This window comes from Amblyomma mixtum, chromosome 3, assembly GCF_055824585.1.
Source record: "Amblyomma mixtum isolate Tamu chromosome 3, ASM5582458v1, whole genome shotgun sequence".
In the NCBI taxonomy this organism is placed as follows: Eukaryota; Metazoa; Arthropoda; class Arachnida; order Ixodida; family Ixodidae; genus Amblyomma; species Amblyomma mixtum.
This window is the reverse complement of record NC_143014.1, coordinates 416,864,773-416,886,007: the sequence shown is the minus strand read 5'-3', so window position 1 is coordinate 416,886,007 and position 21,235 is coordinate 416,864,773. Positions and strand designations below refer to the sequence as shown.

The 21,235-nt window shown below is 47.8% G+C and overlaps 1 protein-coding gene across 2 annotated transcripts; it reads left to right on the top strand.

The window, feature by feature from the left end:
• The first annotated feature begins 5,854 nt into the window (after positions 1 to 5,854).
• On the top strand, positions 5,855 to 21,235 carry LOC149357769 (uncharacterized). Of its 2 annotated transcripts, XM_089584913.1 has the most exons (3): positions 5,855 to 6,518; positions 13,600 to 13,834; positions 13,901 to 21,235. In XM_089584913.1, the coding sequence occupies exons 2-3, from the start codon at positions 13,612 to 13,614 to the stop codon at positions 14,461 to 14,463; spliced, it is 786 nt and encodes a 261-aa protein (XP_089441039.1). In that variant the 5' UTR covers positions 5,855 to 6,518; positions 13,600 to 13,611; the 3' UTR covers positions 14,464 to 21,235. The 2 variants fall into 2 exon arrangements, with proteins under 2 accessions (XP_089441039.1, XP_089441038.1); XM_089584912.1 differs by having other exon boundaries at positions 13,600 to 21,235.

The following is a 21,235-nucleotide window of genomic DNA, read 5'->3' as shown; positions in this document are numbered from 1 at the left end:
CAAACAATGACGGGTGGCTTCAATTTACCACAGAGAAAAAAAAAGTTGCAGTTATATGAAGGGGAAATAGGCCAAAAATGAAAATATTCTCGACAAAAGAAGCAGCTATTGCCGGTCCTTCTCCAGGCTAAAGCAAAGCCTTTGATCGCTGGTTGGCTCAAGCTCGCTATGAAACTAAAGGTGGGCCAAAAAAATTTTGTAACCATATAAGCTGGCTGGGTAGAACGAATCAAAGCAAGCAGGGACAGATTCAAATTCCTGGGGGAAAATATTTAGAGGGAGACGATACGTTGAACTTTATTACGTCAGTTATAACGGCGTCATTTAGCAACGGCAATAGGGTAATCTCCCCAAGGGAGGGAGCAACACAGGACAGCACAATAGAAAGCAGCTTAGAAATGAGCAGTGCTAACTAGAAAATGGCGGCACAAAATACTTCTAAATCCATATCCGCAGTGATAGATGAAATTCCAATCAAGCTGCCCAAGAAGCAAGGAAGTGCTTATAAAAGCATTGGAGACAGTCATAACAAATGAGCAAATTCTGCACAGCTGGAGACAGAGTAAAATGAATTTGATTTATAAAGAGAAAGGAGCTAATATAAAAATAAAATCCTTCCTACGGATTACGATAACATCTTTTATATGCAGGCCGGCAATACAGCCGGTGAAATTAGAAATGCAGTCATGGGTGCAAAGTAATAGGATTCTCGGAGAACGTTAGAACGGGTTCAGAAGGGGTAGGCTCTTAGATGACAGCCTGTTCGTGCTTAACCAATGCATAGAAATAGCTAAGCCGGAAAGCAGACCTCTGTAATTAGCCTTTCTGGACATAAGCGGTGCATACAACGGGAGCACGGAACTCATGTGAAACATATGAAAAGATGGAGGTAGGTGTCGGTCATGAGGTAACTAATTTTCTACAGTAAATCTACCGCGATAATAAAATTGAAATTACAAGGGAAGGGAGAAAAAGTACAACTGCGGATGTACACAAATTATTATGGCAAGGTTGTCCTTTATCATCGCTGCTGTTCGTGCTTTATTTGATAAATATGGAAAGTAGGCTGCAGGGAAGTAATCTAGATTATAATCTGTCCTACAGATTAGGCGGACATTTCGTCGAGCATCGGCTCCCGTTTTTAATGTATGCTGACGGTATTGTGCTGCTAGAGATAGTCAGGGAGATTTGCAATCTCTGGTTAATTGTTGTGGATACGAAGGAGATGTTCTAGATTTCAGTTTTAGCGCAATTAAATCAGGTGTGATGACTTTCAACGATACAACTGATCAGGTGCTTACCATGTATGGTCATGAAATACCGATAGTGTCGGAATAAAAATATCTCACGGAAGGGTACACAAAGGACATTTATACACGGAAACGCATTACAGGGGTACAACAAATATGAAGCACCTAGAGGTGTTTGAAAGGAATAATGGTTACGGGGCTTACTTTCGGTAATGCGGTTGTGTCCTTACGAGCAGAAGTTCAGTCGAGATTAGAAGTAAATCAGAGAGCTGTTGGAAGATTAGCACTATCTGCCCGCGGCAAAAGCACGAAGAGATGCAGTACAAAGGGATATGGGCTGGGCATCCTTCAAAGAATGGGAAGCTCATGCTAACATATCGTATCACGAACGGCTGAGGGAATTTGACGATAACAAGTTGGCAGCTGGGGTATTTAAATGCTTACGCAGAAAGAGGCTCTAGGGTTTAGAGATTACAATGGTCATGTAAATAAATCTGCGGTAGAAGTTAGCAAAAAGCGATTGGAAGATTGGTGGCTCAAAAGCAGAGAGGTGATATGAGGTTAGAAGTGTTGGTCTGAATCCGTATTAAAAGGAAATGCCGAAGTTTAATAACAATTTACAACAAAAAAAAATAGAGGGAAAAAAGCCGACCATGGTGGCGGCTGCCACCACCCCATTTCAAAGGGGACGCTCTTATCTTCCATCCATCCATCCTGGGCGCCTGGGCCCCTGCTGTCGTGGCGTTGGGGTTGCATGCCGGCTTGCCTATCCCGTCGTGCTTGCACTGCGTAGCGTGCTGACAGTTGTGCATTGCGGCTGTGTTGCGTGCACTCTTCGTGGTCCGCACGCAATGTGTCTCGGCAAGACTTTCTTTGGAGTTCCCGACGACGAAACCAAGCGCCGGATTTTGGGAGCGGATCCTCCATCGTGCTGACAAGACTGGAAATGACTGACGCTGTTTGCGAGCTTCATTTTGAAGATAAGCACATTTTGAGAGACTATATACGCGTTGTCGATGTCACGCAAATCCGCCTTCAACGTGGAAAACCATCGCTTTCATCGAACGCCGCGCCTACCATTCTGTACCAACTTACCAAAGGAAACCGAATGGTGAATGACCGTCAGTGAAGAGATGTGAAGAGAGTGAAATGCCACAAAGCACAGGAATTGTTTGCACGATGTAGGTGACTGCAGCACAACTTCGCCACCTAGCGAATCGGACGAATGCGTAGAGCCAGCCGTCCCATTCTACATTAAAAATGTGCCAAAGCGCACTGACCAATGCTCTAAGCACAAATCTAGAAATTGTGATAATGCTGACACCCAAGCTTCGCACAACAATGAAGCTCACTCTGCCATTTTTTTTTTATCTGCGGTATTAATCCCGATGAGGTAATTTGTGGAATATACTGGCGGAGGAGCCTGTTTCAGATCAAGTTTACCGTACTATGGACGAAACAAAGCGTGAGCAAAGCAAAGGTGTGAGCAAACCTACATGTTTCATTTCTGTGCCCCTCACAAAAGCAATAGAGCAGCAAGAGTAGCATGAGGACGGGGCTTAACTCGAAATGCAGGAGAAGCGTGACGGCGAGTCCTGGTTTTAAATACCGTGTCGTAATTCTTTAATAGTAAAACTATAGAACTACATTACTGTGTCTTGCATCATACTGCAATGCTGCGGCGACTGAATGGGCTACAAAGTCTAGCATATCTGTTTATTTAGTGTTTATAAAATCTTGCTCTTTTTACTGGAATAGTATATATGCCTATCTTGCAAATACCCAAGGAAGGCAAACATGGATGAGTGAATATTGGAAAATTGCATTGCAGCAGTAACAAGGACGAGATGAGAAGAACGCAAACACAAGCGCTGACTAACAACTGTCCAGTATACAGAACCTACTAGCCAGTCGCTATGTTTTAAGGATGAGTGAGGTGGAGCGAAGTACGCTGCGCAGCACATCTGCCGCCTACAGTGCGACTGCTTAGTCAGAAAAATCGCCATGCGAATGAAAAATTCATCATCTAAAGCTTAGCACCAGCTCGGAAACACCATTCACTCAGTCAGAGGCCGTCGTCAGATTTTATTCCCTTCTCTGCATTTTTATGCGTACTTTTGCCTTTAATAAGTGCAACTGTTGGTCTTTTAACTTTTTTCCCGGTCTTTACGAGGTCTTAGTGTGAGTTCATATATGCAAGTGAAAATGCGTTATTGGTAGCCTGCAGGCGGTACTAAAAATGCTGCTACTGCTAATGATAAGAATTGCCGGGAAAGGAAATGCACCATCTCTTTCACTGTTGGTGCACACTTCACCGACACCGGTGCGGAGAGTCATGGTGAATGGAAACTATTTGGCTTTTTGGGGGGTTACACATCTTATAGCGACTCAGTATGCATAAGGGAGATAAGACTCTCGACTATCTTGGGTTCTTTGACGTGCGCCGACATCGCGCAGTCTACACGTGCCTCTTGCATTTTGCTTTCATCGAAATGGGGAAAATGCAGAAGCCCCTTGTACTGTGCATGTTTGTGCACATTATATAAATACCGCATATACTCTTGAATCAATACATAAAACAAGCATAACAAAGAACTTATGAAATGCGGCCTCCGAGTATGGCAGAACGGCGGCCGGAGAGCACGGGAGACGACCGACGTGAAGGGTACTGCAGCGCCATCTATGCGCGTCTGGGAAAACAGCCTCACAGCGAATCCGGTTAGTACAGGACACTTTAGACTATTACGCCATCACCGCAGCTTTCTTTTTCATCGTATTTATTACACTAAAAATGAATTCTATTTACATCAACCATTTACAAAGCTTTTAGGAAACGCCACGAAAGACATCTCAAAAGAAGGAGCAACAGAGCACTAGACGGGAGGTAAGGCTGAGAACGTCAGTAAAAGGGAGTGCCACTACGGTTTAATTTCAGTCGGTACATACGCTTCCCTCAGACGACCAAACATTTGGCAGAAATCTTAACGTACTGATTGTTCGAACTGCCAGGCTATGGAGGTCTGCTCGCAATGTCGTCGTCTCTGTCATCTACAACAAAACGGAGAGTTGAGCTAGTTGGTACATGTTGCTTGGAAAAAACAGCGCTAAGAGGAAGGACAAAGAAAAGAGTACAACAGGACCGGCGCTGACTATCAACTGAAAGCTTTAATAGAAACAACAAGCAATATAGACTCCATCGACAACCAAGAGCGCATGGCAACGCCAAATGCTACAATGATATGTACCCCCATTCTTAATGAAACTAGGATCTTGTACAAGCACAAAGATAAACTAACACGGAAAATCAGTGAAGCCTTTCATATCCAAAAAACAGTGCATGACTCGTGCGTGAGCATCCCCTCTGTAAGAGTTCATGACTGTGAACTAAAGTATCTTGACCCAGGTGATTGATTGATCATTGTAGCTTTTGGTGTTGCCATGCGCTCTTGGTTGTCGATGGAGTATATATTGCGTGTTGTTTCTAATAAAGCTTTCAGTTGGTAGTCAGCGCCGGTCCTGTTGTCCTCTTTTCTTTGTGCTTCACCTTAGCACTGCTTTTTCCAAGATTCCCGTCACCCACCCGCGTTCACGCGTCTTAAACTGCCAGTCTCTCTCGGTGTAGTTTGATAAGGTGGTTTTCATCATCTTCCATCCGTGCTGGTGGAAGCGCCATCCGACGAGCATGCAGCAATCCGCACAAAATGTCGGGAGCTTAGAAGCAGTGAAATTCAGTTAGAAGAGAATGCTATCGCAGTGCTATCGGGTAATGGTGATTAAGCGACCTAAAAACTTTCCTCCTTCGTAGTAGATTCTTTGCTTAGCAGTTATTGTAAGTCTTGTGGTACATGCTACTGCATGTACATGGTACATGCTACTACACCGACACAACAACGCACTGACTCATTTTAGCAGTGCATACAGATAACAATGAAATGTTACAAGTGCAGGGCGCATGTATGCAGGCAGTGCGTGCCAGAAGTGAAGCCAGAGTGATACCGTGGGGCTCAACTCGTGACTATCTCGATTTTGTCTCGCGTATTAGCTCGAACAGCTCACACGCCCAAACACACAACAATTAAAGCATCTAGCCTCTCGTCCAACTCTGCCTTTGAGAGCTTCTCTTATATTTTATTACTCAGTAATATTGCCAGAAGTTGCGGACTAGAAAAAAACTACTTGGAAAAAACGAACGAAACTATAAGTGAGGTTGAGGGTGAAGAAGGGTTGGCGATATGTGTGTGAGGGCGAGGGATGACCAGCCAATTTTGCGAAGAGAGAGTGGTGGATGCCCGGATAATTTCTCAAAATTAGGGCGAAGGTAAACTAGGGCCATGTATTCAAAAGTGACGTTAAAGAAGGAAAATAAAAATGGGGGCATTTTGCACCTCTGGTCGAAAAAAAATTATCGCTAGAAAGGTATAGTGTTGTCTCCGTTGGTGCTGGCAAATGTTGGATGGGCTAGGAACCTCTGCGTACTTGCTGAGTGATGCGGCAGAATCCGATTGCTGGCCGCACGTGACACATGGTCTTGTATTGTGTCAGTGTCGTGTATCTCTGACGCAGCCCAATAAAGGGGAGTATTTTTCCACGCTTGCCGGGGCCAGACGTCGCGTCTCGTCTCTCCACCGAGGCCAGGATGCACGGTGTCGGTTCGCGTCAAAGGAACGGCACCGAAGCGGCACCGTGACTAGGGCAGGAAGGGTGTGGTGGGGTACCTCAACTATAGACTGGTTCTGAAATCGCGAATGCACACTTTATAGAGGAAAACAAAAAAAGCACTGTATTACAGAACTCAGTACATGAAAGGTCCTTACAGGATGGTCAGCAATTGTTGTCGGAGTCGGCGCTTCTACGCTGTCTTGCTCCATTTCCTGTCGCCATCGTCGGCGCCAGCCTCTTCCGCTCAGGTCGTCTAGCGCCGGAGCCATCTCGTATTCGCAGCGGACGTGCCATGTGTGGCCGTGTGGCATCCATGCGGAGTCTCGCTTTTGTTCCCTCCATGGAAGGGGATACTCTTCACGTTAGAGGCCTGTTCTCACCAGGCTGCAATCCCGTGACGCGGGGGGAGAAGACAGCCGAGCGATCTGTTTGTACCTGACTTTTTTCTCCCTCTTCCTTTGCAGGTGTATCGCTCTGGCAGAACCGCACCAGTGCCCTCCCCTAAGGAGCGTCGAGGGAAGTGCGACCTGCCAGACTCTCTTCAAAGCATCCTCGACCGTGGAATCGGCTGGACACGTCGAGAAGAGTGCCGTGACGTCTAAGAAAACAGTAAGGCTTCCTCCGTATACGTCCATGCGGCGTTATCTTTTCAAAAAAGTTGAGAGTTACCATCGTGTTTATGCGATCAAAAGTTTACGGGACGCGTGTGTGCGGAACGAAATGATTTTTCAGAGCACTCACGTACTCTAGTCGCTTGAAATGCCCATAACAATACCACGCGGCTGGGTTGGGAGGCGAAGCTAGGATTTTTTTTTTTCGAAGAACTAGTGTCCCGTAATCTTTTGATCGCGATAGCACCTGCTGGTCCTTCCGGTAACAGGATAAAGTCGTCGTCGCGTTCTCTATCCACTAGGTGTTCGTTCGTAGGCTGACGTAGGCAGTCAATATTTTAAGCGATCGATGTCACAAATGAGGGCTTAGATATGTTTTTTTTTTCGGGCACCAGTGGCGGAATTCAACTGCGGCGTTTATTTGCCGGTACTAGAAAAAACCCGGGCTATCTTTTTGGTATCATTCCTAGGAATATCTGTGGCTTCCGAGTGCAGCTCACGGCCCACTGTGCTCACTGTCCCGGGTGTGATCCCCAACTCACATCCTCATACTCCCGAAACTAAAACAGCCTGTACTATTCCTCTCAGTATGAGCTGCAACACACAAACTCTGGCAAGGGCCCAATTCTCGAAGCACTGCGAGCCCAGAGCTGCTAAAAATTCTTGCATATAGCCGTTGATGGAAGAAAAATTTTGGATTGAATGTTTGTGCTGGTTGGGTGCGGCTGTGTGCAAGTCGTAGCAGGCTGTGCGTGTAGCACTAGCCACCAGTCGTTGTTAGTTGCACGCCCAGGTTCATTGCAGTAAATATCTAACGACTTGGCTAAGCCCATAATTGTCTGCGCTTCTAATTTTCAAAGCCTGCACTTTACCTATTGATGTGCGTCCGTCTGCTGTGTGGAATCGATGAATACATGTGCATGCAGCCCAGGGGGACGAAAACGCGAGCCACTACTGTTCCGGCTAATTCGAAGAACCCCCTCACCCCCTCTATCCCTTTTGAATTTTCGTATTGCGCGGCCGTTACAATTGCAGCGCGCTCTTGTTTAGTGTGCGACACCAGGCGTGTTATTTTGGGCGCTATAACCTGCTATGCGATGCCGGTCACTTTGGCGTCGTGTTCCTTCTTGTTATACTGATGTCGGTGCAGCGACAGACAGATACGGTGGTGTTTGGTTCTGTTCTCCCGACCTTCTAAATTGCGAATAGCACAAATGAGACCCTCAAGGATGCAGCGAGCCCTGCAACCTGCGAACGTTTTATCGCGCGCCTCCGCTAGTTGCAGCGATTAACAATCATTTAATCACTGCTGTTGATGAAACAGTCATCGTCTTTCGGCCGAAGACGTGTCGATACATTGTGCGAATTGATTATGCAGCTGTATATTAGCTGAATTTTATTGATTTCGCCAATTATTATTATGTAAAGTGAAGATCTAGCATGATATTTATTTGTTGTAATTTGTTTTCGTAAATACAAAACAATTTTTGCAATTATCTGGGATTTCAAAGAGCATACAGCAGGCATTAAATTGCGTACGCTCAGTGTATGGACGGTATGATCGTTCATTAATTTGCTGTAATTCAGTGGGCACGAAACTATGCTCTGGAAATGTCAGCTGCACCATTTCAGAATTACTTCACACCTCTTCACGATGCACCATTATATGTGCACTGTACGGAATATTCTAACATTGATATGTAGCGCCTCGTCCTCGCTGCGAGATAAAAAAAATTCAGGGGGCACTTTGACTGTCTAAGGTGGGTAGAGGCGGAAGCGTTTTCCGCACCACATTCCCTGTTTCTGTGGCACTGATGGCGTCACATATAATTGAGTACTAATTACTAAGTGATGAAAAATCACTAATTAATGGTTAATTACTGAATAATAGCTGAATACTAATTAACTGCTAATTAATGACGCTTAAACTTCGCCTTTAGGAGTGGAACGCGACAGCGTGTTGTAGCGCTGCCAGGGAGTCCACGGAACGCTACCACCCGTTCGGCGCGATGCCTTGCCCTTTCAACGCAACGGTTTTTGAGGAAAGGAAACGGCGCAGTAATTCTCTGTCATCTAGGTGGACACCTGAGCCGCACCGTAGAGGAAGGGAGGAAGTGGGAGTGAAAGAAGATAGATAAAGAGGAGCCGTAATGAAGAAAATGAAAATTGTATTTAAGGAAATGAAATTACGCAGTAACTGTCTCACAAAATTCAGGGGGGCACTTTTTTGACCTAAAGTGTGGCCACAGCGTCTTGCAACGCTGCCAAGGAGTCCATAGAACGCCGTCGCCCATTCGGTTCTACGCCTCGCTCGTCGGTAAATTGGTTTTTGAGGAAAGGAAATGTATCGGTCTCTCATTTGTCGGTGGACACCTAAACCTCGCCGGAAGGGAATGGAGGAGGATGAGAGTGAGTGAAGACACCGTATTCACTAGATGCGCCTTTGTTCATTCCAAACCATCGAGCTGGTATGGCGGAGTGGATAGCATGCTCGTCTCTCACGCCGAAGACCGGGGTTCGATTCCTGAGCTCGACCAATTTCTTAATCGGTTTTATTTATTTATATGGCCTGACTAGTAAAGCTAATTAAGCTAATTGGGTAAATAAGCAATTAACTAAGCTCAGTCTCACTTACTTGGAGCATCACTATACGATCCCTTCAATTGGTTGCATGGTTACTAGCCAAAGTACAATTGGCCCCGTTTGAAATTCCCGCACTGTGACGTCACGACCGTTTCCACCAATTGAAAAGCGTGACATTTTCTGTCGACAACTGCTGCTTACAACGATGAGACATTAAAGGCTTCCGCCTTAATAAAAATAAACTTGCTGACAGCGTGCAGATTCCGAGCAGACTGATTTTATTCTCCACAAAACAGAAACGAATTCGAAAGGAGAGCGCGGAGGCAACGAGCGAGAGAGGGAGCAGAGCGACTATACGTTTTGATGATGCCGCGCCGCGCAGGTGTGGGGCATCTCAAGTTATCGACGAGCGGCGCGGATGCGCGAGGCATCTCGCGTGTCCGACCCACGGCGGCGCCGGCGCGTCCCGTCGCCTCCTCTCCTCGCCCTCTACAAACATGTAGTACATTTCAAGAAGAAATACCTCTTTTCGACTCAAAGCAGCGGCAAGGATGTGTCGGTATAAACATTCAAAGTGTGTTCTCTGCTATCCCTACATTGGTCCAGCGGTTTGGTTAGTTGGCCGGCAGCGCGACCGATTTTAATTAAAATGCTACAACCGCAAGGAAAGGGTGCGCGAAAGCCCAAGAAAAGCGCGGCGCGCGCCTGCGCCCCGAGAAGTCGAACACCGAACACCCCATCCTCCCCCCCCCCCCCCCCCCCCTTTCTCTACAGTGAACCCGACTTCAGTCCAATCCGCGCACGAAGCACATGCCATGGGAACAACCCTTGCGCCCACGAGTTTTGGTCGTCTGTTGCAATGGAGATTAATGTTGCCCGTTGTTGCGTCCACCACCAGCTATGAACGTACCTGACGGAAGAAATGGAGCTAGAATCTGTAGTATACGTGGTCAACAGGAGGTATAGGAGCTTGCAGAGCCGTGCTTAGCCTGTCTAAGCTTTGCCGTAATGTCCAGCAGCGCCACGTCCCGCCCTCTGGGGAAACAATGTATTCCAGTGGAACAAAAATTTGGGCGAGGTCAACTGTAACGTTGCGGAGCAACTGCGATAGCAATGCACTCTTTTATTCCTCTCTTGATTGTGTACCAATTTCTACTTCTATTCGCTGATTCTATTCTGGTACAGAGCGCTTCTTTACTTATTTTTTCTCTTTCCGCCTTAGCCACTTTCATATAACCTGAGCCATTCTTAGCCCAGCGTCTCTTTCCTCTTCCACAAAAGTGGAGAGGGTGAGAGGCGAGAGGAGGAAAGTTGTGAGCTGTGACGACGGCGGGCGCTAATTTTTCGCTCCAGCAATGCTCCTATACTATCACGTTATAAGCACCAAGATCTCTAGCTCCAGCGCATTACCGCACACGGCACCACTCGAATCTTTACTTGCCTCCACGAGAAATGCTTTGGGCTACTCGACTCATCCGCATTCTACGAATCATGCTCAACATTTTGGAGACTGTCAGTAACCAGGAGCTGATGAGTAACCGGCCACCGATGTGGTCGAGCAGATGTCACTTCAAGGCATGGCAAATAATGGCCGCCCCCAAATCTTGCGCTGCGTTTGCATGTTTTCTTCAAGACTGTACCCGAGCAGAAATCACAGGCGTTCTGAATTTGTAAGCGTACTTGAATATCAAAGGTGTTGGCCTACTGGCATAGTGAGGTGCTCTCTGCACTGCTCTGTATCGCGGTGCGTTGTTTGACATTCTCTTGTGTTCAGAGATCAATCCAATTATGTGCAGAATTTTCGTGAAGTGTTCTAAAGTTGGCTCTGACCAACTGTATTTATATGCTCGCAAAACGTGGTCATCTTTCTCTTGGCATACAACAGCAAATACGCATCATGTGATGTCGCAGAAAGTACCCCCCCCCCCCACCTCCCGGCTTCTCGCTGACTACAAGACTGTCGACATCCTGCTCCAAAGCTGATCATTACTACTGAATGTCATAAGCACGAAGTGATAACAGGCAGTGCTGAATGGGCAAGTGGTGGAACTCTGCCCTGGTGGCTGACTAGTGTGTCCCAGCTAACCTTAGCCAGTGTTTGTAAATATGCCGAGCTCCCTAAGACGGTGGAACTAAATGCATGCTTGTTACTCGCTATTGTATGGCGCAAGTTGCGCTATTTTTTATTCTCGTTAATTGCATAATTAGTCGAGGTTAATTGACCAGTTTCGCATGCAACGAAGTTTGGCAAAATAAATTTGTCCAGAAAGTCCTAGGATGGTCCGAAAAACGTCCGATTGAAAACTTTCTAGCTTTCCATTTATTACGTATTAGGTTTTGCCGCTCACTGCAGATCCCCCGAAGTACAAAAAAATACCACCCGACATGCCTGCTTCCACGCCGCGATTGCGCGACTCTCAAAAGTTTCGCCTACAAACGAACTGATTGTTCAACTGGGTGCGCTGCCGCTTAAAGCACGACAGGGCAGTGACGGAGACGTGGCTGTGCGATTTGCGCCAGCCTAAGCGATAAGCATCTCCTTATCCTTATAATGAACCCCAGCGAGGGAAGCATGTCGCTGGCGTAAATGGCAGAGCCAGTGCCTGCGTCGCTGCCCTGCCTTCTTTTAAGCGGGAGCACACCTGGCTAAATATTCTGTTGGTTTGTAAGCAGGACGTTTGTGGCTTTGCAATCGCGGCGCCCCTGCCGAAATGTCATGTGGTATTTTTTTTTTGTATTTCGTGGGCGTACACAGAAAGTGAAAAAAAAAACTAATACGCAATGGATGGAAAGTTTGAAACCATTGAATCGGTACTTTGGGGATTGGTCTAGAACTTCTCAATTGGAATTTTTTGCCCAACTTGGTCGCTTGCGAAGTTGGTGAATTAATCTCGACTATATATGCATTTAAGCAGAATAAAAAAGCAGTAATTTAAGCCAGCCAGATGTATGTGTTAGCGTCATCTTAGGGTGCCTAGGCATATTTATAAACCCTGGCTAAACTTAGCTGGAACGCCCTGTATTTGCTTTTCTTTTTTTATATTGCGACCTTACTAAAACGATTTATGTACGTTCGGTGAAGTTCACGTAGCCGAAAAGAAAAAAAAAAGTATGTTTCGGGCCGGTAAAGCATGGTATGTAGAAGAACTCGCTGGGCGAGTTGGCGCGTAGCTTTCTTGGGGTGGCTTCCATCATGTCTATAAGAAATATGCTCTTCGAGCACAGAAAGCACTACTTCCATTTGATTCGGCACATTCAAAGATTGCGAAAAGAGCACTTGAAAACTCGTGCCTAGAATCAGCCTTAACCAAATCATGCGAGCATGAAATGCATTCCAGCTTTCATAATCAGATCACCAGGCTTCTTTCAACCGGTTTCCCCTGCTCGCTCATCACAGCGGTACCCAAGAACCTTCTCCAGAAGATAAAGAAAGGCAAGCGCAGCTGTGACCTTGAACGCTTTCGGAGTACAAAGCCGTCAGTGGTTCGATACTTGCACAACATAGCCCACAATTTAAAAAAAGTGGCAAACAGGCATTGTGTTTCGGTGGTTTTTTCGGCCCCCAAAAAAGCTTGCTGGGTTATGCCCCAGGATCACAGAGGAACGAGGCCCACGAAGCGCATGTATGTACGATGAAACATGCTGAACAGTATGTGAAATGTCATGTACAGGTGCAGTCAAAAGTAAATGGAAGGCGCGACAGCGTGGCAAACCATGTCACAGCGCTTTCTAACGCCGGCTCTGGGAACTGATTAGCTCGGTCGCCAGGAAGCCGCGCGCGCTATCAGCAGACCCTTGTCTCGAGCGTACGGCCATCGCTTTCGGCGGCTCGAACGGATGCGTGTTGCTTTTCAAATGTGACACCACTGATTTCACGGGCGCGGCCTGCCGCTAAATGCGTCATCATCACTGAGCAATCAAAACACGCCGATGATAGCAGCGTCCGCTCGCCGCCACAAGGAGCACGGGCCAGCTGCTGATTATTTTCAAACGGCGCAAATCGCTCTTCAAACTAATCGCTGGCAGCGCCCGTGAAATCCGTGGTGTCACATTTGAAAAGCAACAAGCATCCGTTCGAGCCGCTGAAAGTGATGGCCGTACGCTCGATACAAAGGTCTGCTGATAGCGCGCGCGGCTTCCTGGCGACCGAGCTAAGCAGTTTCCAGATCCGGCGTTAGAAAGCGCTGCGGCATGGTTTGCCACGCTGTCGCGCCTTCCATTTACTTTTTACTGCACCTGTACAACAGCGTGGTCTATCAAATCCAGCTCAAGTGTGGACGCGTGTGTGTCGCCAAAGCTGGACCTGCGTCAATGAACGAGCAGGGGAGCATGCTCTTTCTATACGAAAAAGAAAAGGGGCGAACTTGCCCGCCCATTGCATTTCATGTTCTGGTAGTGAGCCGATGTTCAAAGACATGAAGATTCTGGGCAAGAGTAAAAACAAAATAGCCCGTGAACTTTTAGAAGCATTCTTGAACGTCCTCTTGACCGTCCAGGGCCACCGCGTCATGTTTAACTACCGAGGCGTCCGGAAGGTCTGTTCCCGCTGCGGGCAGGACGGCCACATCGGCGCGGCGTGTCGAACGCCGCGGTGCGCTCACTGCGAGGTGTTCGGCCACGACACGGCCGGATGCGGAGCGGCCTGCAGGCGCTGCGGTGGAAGCCACGCCACAGCGGACTGCCTGCGGCCACGGTCCTATGCGGCGGCCGCCGCCTCGAGGACGGAACCGAGTAAGGACAACGTACCCGCAGAAACGCGGAGCCCACCAACCGTCCGGACGCCTGTCGCCGACGCAGACCCAAAGACCAGCCGCCCGAGCGAGCCCGAGCCCGCCCCCGCGACGGAGGTGCCCGTGGAGGAGCAGCGCGAGGGGACGCCTTCAAACGAGGTGGAGCCGTTCGCTGCAGTTTTCTCCGAGCCCTTGCCGCCGTTTCCCGCCACAGACACCTACGACACCGTGAGCAGCGGCGACGAGTCGAGCGTGGCGTCGGGCGACCTGGTGGACGTACCAGACAAAGTCACGCCGCTTCGCCTGACAGGCGACTTGACGTGCGGGCAGGTGTCAGGGCCGACGACTCCTCGAGGTGCGGACGACGCGCGCTTCCCGTCACCAGCCAGCCACACCCTCCCATCGGCGACCCTGGCGTCGGCATCAGCTTCAGCTGCGAGCGTCGCCAAGACCACGCAGCAACCGGTGAGCACGGCCACAAGCGCTGACGACCCCGAAAATATGGACTTCTCAAGACCCGACTACAAGCGTGCCCACCCCCAATCATCGGAATCCGAGGGGACTGTTAACGAACGTTCTAGCAAAAAAGTGCCGCGCGCGCCAAGCGCCGCCCATGGCAGCGCTCTTTAGGTTGTATGCTATGCCGTCGGTGCTCTTGGCAGTCATGGCGGTTGTGCATCTCCTCTCCCTGAATGTTCGGGGATTTCAATCCGTAGACAGACAGAGAGAGGTGATGCACTTTGCCAGGGCTAGGGGCGTCGACATCCTGTTTTTACAGGAATGCAACTTCCGTACTTCACTTGATGTGCTGAATTTCACCACCTGGTTTTCTGTTTTTGCTTATTTTTCGTTGACTGATTTTCATATGTGCGGTGTTGGTGTCGTTTTTGTAAACCACTGCCTGCGCGCGGGTGCTCATTGCACTTTCGGGCTGGACGGCCGCACTCTTGCGGTCGACTTCACACTAAACCAGCGGCGGGTACGTGCGTTGGTTGTATACGCGCCAGCACGGCAGACTAGTAGTTCTGATTTTTTTGAGCGCCTCGACTCATTCCTCTTTGATCCCTACCCCACTTTCATCGTCGGTGACTTCAATTGTGTACTTAACATCGACCGTGACGTCCGCGGACAGTGTCACGGTCGCCGTTATTGCGGTGCCCCCGCGCTCCGCGATCTCGTGACTCAGTTCCGCTTGTCTGACGCGTGGGTGCAGCTTCATGGAGCGACGTGGAGCCTTTGGAGCGACGTGGGAGAGAGCACAGTCAGCGAGTCGGATAGACAAATTCTATTTTCCACCAGAGCTCGCTTCTTTTGTCGTTAGCTGCGAAGTTATCGCGTTCCCTGCAGGCACGCCGGTGATTTCCGATCACCACCCCTTGTCAGTCAGGCTCGACTTTGGTGACGACACCCCACGTACTGTTACGTGGCGCATGGACACGAGCCTACTGGCGGACCCGGAAAGCATGGCGTCACTGCGTACGGCGTTGGCCGCATCGTGCAAGAGCTTCGTTGCGACTGATTCATGGGACACACTCAAGGCTCGTTGGCAGGCAACTCTGGTGGCGGCCGGTCAAGACCGCAGACGCCGGGTAACTCATGCACTGAATGACACCCTCAAGCGCATCCGTATGGTGCAAAGGGGAGCACCCTTAACCTTTGCCATGAGCGATTACCTGAGCCTACTTAAACCACGTTACTACGTGTTGCTCTGCCAGTCATCACGGGCAGCTAGTCGCGCACACCAGCTCGGGCGGCCTATATCAGACCCGGCTTTGCTACGACACGTACGCGCAGGCACGGCAGAGGAATTCGCTCCCGCTACTGTGCCTTTCGTGACACTCCCAGACGGCACCCAAAGCAAAACCGCGTCCGATATCTGCACGATCTTTGCAAGTCACTTCTCGAACTTGTTCTCTACGGACAGTTGGCTAAATCTTCAAGATGGTTATGACGGGCTTCTACAAAGCTTTTTTGGAAACTTGACACGAGTTCCCCGCAGGGAGGCGTCTGCAGCATGCAGACGTTGGTGAGTGGCGACACCACGGGGTTAACCCGAGCATCCGCAGGGACATCCCCGCAAGGGGATGATGGTGAACAATGCATCACCACGGACCCGAGCATCCGCGCTTAGCCGTGCGTGGCATCGCCGTGTCCGGGGAAAAGGGGATCCTGGTGGTTGAGCCGATGCCGAGCGTTTGGACCCTTAAGGCCCCTCGGCGGAGGCAACACACCACTTTGGCCCCAGCTTCCTGTAGACGGCACCTCCGGCCTGACCCGACTGGGGGAAATCGGCAGTCGCCTTTTCCTGTTCTCCTCTCATCTTTCACTTTCCTATCTCCTTTCTTACAACTTTCCTGTATCCTCCTCCCTTCTTTGTTTTTTCCTCTTTTTCCTGGCGGCGAGGGTTAACCGTGTGTGACCAACTACCCTGAGTTGAGTCATATTAGGTTATAGTTAAGGTGTACAGCTGGCGTGGGCAGGACTTACTTTCAAGTTCCTGTCGCGTCCCCTTGTTGGACTCCATGGTGGGTGGCTGGCACCATGACCGAAAAACCAAATTTTTTTATGGCTCCCCCCCTTTCCAAACTTGATCGCTCTCTGAAAAGAGTGCGGAACGAAGCAGCAGACTTTTTTTCGAAAAAGAAACCGACATTCACTAAGTTTCATGTTATACACAGTAACTGTGAACAAAAGCAAGCCCGAATCATATCCCCATTTCTTGTTACCAAATGCCTAACAGATACCTTAGGGCCTGGCTACAAGGTATCCAAAATGTCAAGCGGCGACCTACTCCTCGAACTACGCGAGAGCATCCAGTGCTCGAAACTTGCAAACATCGATTCCATAGGGGACATCTCTGTCTCCGTGACTCCCCACCGATCCCTCAACTCAGTCAAAGGCGTTATCTCCGAAGCTGACTTTATCCACCTTACAGAAACCGAAATGCTTCAAGGACTCTCCGACCAGAATGTAATTGACGTCCATAGGATCAAAATCCGCAAGGATAACAAGGAAATAGACACTAAACACATGGTCCTTACATTTAACACCAGCAGCTTACCCGAAACAATTGAAGTAGGGTACCTGAAAGTCAACGTAAGACACTACATACCCAACCCCCGTCGCTGTTTCAATTGCCAGAAGTTTGGCCATGGCTCGCAGAGCTGCCGCGGCCGCAAAACCTGCGCGAAATGCGCATCAAAGGACCACCAGTCTGAGGAATGTGACGCAGCACTACGCTGCGCAAATTGCGAAGGAGACCATGCTGCGTACTCCAGGGCGTGTCCGTCCTGGAAAAAAGAGAAAGAAATCATTACCATAAAGACAAAAGAAAACATTTCATGCAAAGAAGCCAGAAGGCGTTTTGCAGTTACAAATACATTCTCCTTCTCAGCAAAACCAAACTTCGCTGATGTGGTGCGCAGGGGCGTAGCACCACACAGCACTCCGGCACCTGCCGCGGCCACTTACACCGCGCCTGTGGCAGTGCCATCCACGCCCCAGGCAGAAACAGCGAAAGCTGCTCTGCCAACTACAAGCCAGGGAGTGCCGGCCCACGGGTCAACACCCCGCAGGACTTCCCCCCGTCGGGGGAGGCCCGACACCCACACACATGCGGAATCTCCGCGGTCGTCCAGCACCTCTTGCGAGGTGATGGACCAAACTCCCAGCCCGCCTGCTTTACAGCGGCGGAACAGCTCTCTTGAGCGGAAAAAAGGCAGGGCCACCATAATGGCCCCAGAACATAAGTAAACTCTCAATCGTTCCTATCCCAAACATAAATATGGCTTTCCTAGTTCAGTGGAACTGTAGAGGAATGTTGAGGAACTACAATGACATAAAAGATATCCTAGGGTCAATCTCGCCCGTAGTCTTATGTCTTCAAGAAACAAATCTAGGTCCACAACATACAAATATCCTGAAACATTATAAAACTTTTAGACGCGATCGTGAGCAGGCAAATAGACTATCTGGAGGCGTTGCGATCGTCGTGCAAAGCGGCGTCCCTGCTCGAGAAGTCATACTCAAAACTAAACTTGAAGCCGTCGCGGTCAGTGTCGTCAGCCATAAAACAATTTCTGTCTGTTCTGTATATATTCCTCCACATTTTACATTAACAGTCCACGATTTACAAGAACTTATCAATGAACTTCCAGAACCGTATCTAGTAGTTGGGGACTTCAACGCTCACTCCCCTTTTTGGGGAAGCGAACGCTGTGACTCTAGAGGACAAACAATCGAAGATTTTATACTTTCTAATAATGTCTGTCTTTTAAATACGGGAAAAGCCACATATTGCTGTCCAAGCTCAGCAAAAATGAGCTCTCTCGATTTAGCTTTCGCATCACCATTACTTTTTAACGATTTTAAATGGGATGTTTTAAATGACCCCATGGGCAGCGATCACTTACCTACCATCATCAGGCTCTCATCGTCCACTCCAATCATCCCCACAAGGCCACGGCGCTGGAAAATTCAGCTCGCCGACTGGTCACTTTTTACAAAAAGCGCCACTCTGGAAAAGGAATTTTGTGACGACCTTAGCACAGATGAAATTAATGAGAAGTTTACCGAATGCATAATATCGGCCGCAACACTCGCTATACCACAAACAACAGGACTTGCACAAAAGAAACACAAAGTGTGGTGGACAAAAGAATGCACATTAGCAAAAAAACAACAAAAGAAAGCCTGGAGCGCTCTGCGTCGATATCCCACTGCAGAGAACCTACTCACCTTTAAGAAGGCAAAAGCCAGAGCGCGGTATGTGCGAAGAAATGCAGAGAAAACCTCTTGGCAGAAATATGTCTCCTCAATAAATAGTTCAATAACATCAAAGAAAATGTGGGAAAAAGTGCGTAAATTTACTGGTGACCATACCCCTTTCACAATTCCTCTCTTGACAGCACCCGGGACACAAACATCTTTAGAAGAACAGGCCAACATACTGGGCGAGCATTTTGCTGAGATCTCAAGCTCATCCAACTACACAAACACATTTCAAAAACACAAAGCAATAGCTGAGAAACAAAGATTCCCATCTGGAGCAGGTGTTCATGAGGATTATAACCAGCCTCTCACACTAGAATTAAATAAGGTACTATCTTCTGGCAAAAAGACAGCACCGGGACCAGACAACGTGCATTACGCTATGCTTGCACATCTCTCCGAGAATGCTGTAGAGGCACTGTTAAAATTCTTTAATAAAATCTGGATAACTGGCAATATACCTGACGAGTGGAAAAAAGCAGTCATAATACCTTTTCTCAAACCCGGAAAACCACCAACAAGTCCTAGCAGTTACAGACCAATAGCCCTCACCAGCTGCATTGCTAAATCTTTCGAAAGTGTAATAAACATTAGATTGACCTTCATACTTGAATCTCGGCAACTGTTAGATACACACCAATGTGGGTTTAAGAAAGCATGCTCAACCACAGATCACCTTGTCCGTCTAGAAAACACCATCCGGGAGGCGTTCATCCACAAGCAGCACTGTATTGGGGTCTTCTTCGACTTGGAGAAGGCCTACGATACTACGTGGAAGTTCGGCATCCTCCGTGACCTAGCAGAGCTAGGTATCCGCGGCAGGATGTTGAACTGCTTGAACGACTTCCTGGCTAACCGCACATTCCGAGTCCGCCTAGGAGCAAGTCTCTCCATGACTTTCACCCAAGAGAACGGCGTACCCCAGGGGTGCATTCTAAGCACGACACTCTTCATAGTAAAAATGAATTCCTTAGCTAAAGTAATACCCAAGTCCATAATGTATTCAGTCTATGTAGATGACCTACAAATAGCATGCACGTCCTCCAGCATATCAACCTGTGAGAGACAAATACAAATCACACTAAATAAACTAGGTGCTTGGGCAGACATAAATGGGTTTAAATTTTCTCCTCAAAAAACAGTAGCTGTTCTTTTTTCATTGCGACGAGGCCTACAGGTCGATCCAAATCTATACTTGAATCACACTGCGCTACCAATTAAACTAGAACACAAATTTTTAGGCGTAACTTTCGACAAGAAACTCACATTTCTACCACATATTAACAACCTTAAAAAGAAAGCTTTTCAAGCCCTCAATATATTAAAAGTTCTCTCACGGAAGCGGTGGGGGTCCGATAGAGCAAGCCTTTTACAAATATATCGCTCTCTGGTGCGCTCCAAGCTGGACTACGGGTGCATAGTATATGGTTCGGCAAGAGCATCCTACTTAAAAAGATTAGACCCCATTCATAATCTTGGTCTGCGCCTATCATCCGGAGCATACAGAACATCACCAGTAGTTAGCCTTTACGTTGAAACTAATGAAGCCGCTCTTGAGGATCGTAGAATCGCCCTTACATGCTCATATGTCTTAAAAATCCGTTCTCTTCCGAAACATCTCTGCCATCCAGTTGTCACCAAGTGCCCATCTAAAAGATTATTCATCAACAAACCACATTCTATCAGACCATTACTGCTGCGCTTTGAAGATAAATGTGAAGAGCTAACAGTACTAGATGCCCTACCGAATATTGCACAAAGGAATGAATATTTACCACCATGGTACAGCCTGCCTTCAGTATGTGACCTCACAATGACACATTTAGATAAAAAGCAAACGCCAAATGAGTACATATTACAGGAATTCTTTGCACTACAAGAAAAGTATGACACTTACATTGAATTTTATACCGATGGCTCAAAAACAGAAAGTCACGTTGGAAGTGCAGTAATCCAAGGAAGAAACAAACAGATAATGCGACTACCAGAATGCGCATCGGTTTTTACTGCTGAGTGTTATGCCATCTTTGTAGCTGTGGAAAAAATAGTAAAAGAGAATATCAAAAATAGCATCATTTACACCGATTCCCTGAGTATGCTCAAAGCACTGCACTCCAGAAATGCTGCTGAACCCATAATAGGTAACATCATACATAACATTGTTAAAATCACAAAACAAAAACATAACATTCAATTCTGCTGGGTTCCTAGCCATGTTGGAATCGTAGGTAATGAGAAAGCAGATGTATGCGCTGCACAAGCCCGGAATGGCCAAATAAAGCAAGTGAACATACCGCACAGGGATTGCTTAAAGTTTATCAACAGTAAACTCAGAAATAAGTGGCAGGCCGCATGGCAAGATCACGTAAACAACAAATTACATTCTGTGAAACCAATTTTAGGGGAATGGCAATCATGTAGGCATCAAGAACGTTTTACCGAAGTTATCTTATGTCGGCTCCGCATTGGACACACCCACCTCACGCACAACTTTCTGCTAGCCAAACAAAACAAACCTCTCTGTGAAATGTGTGGTGCTGAACTCACAGTGAATCACATTTTAATTTCATGTATAAAACTAGAAGAACTAAGAAAGAAATATTTCACAACATTTTACAGGGAAAGCATCCCA

Bases quoted from the DNA above. Each gene is read 5' to 3' on its own strand.
- LOC149357769 (XM_089584912.1), top strand. From the start codon at position 13,612: ATGTTTAACTACCGAGGCGTCCGGAAGGTCTGTTCCCGCTGCGGGCAG.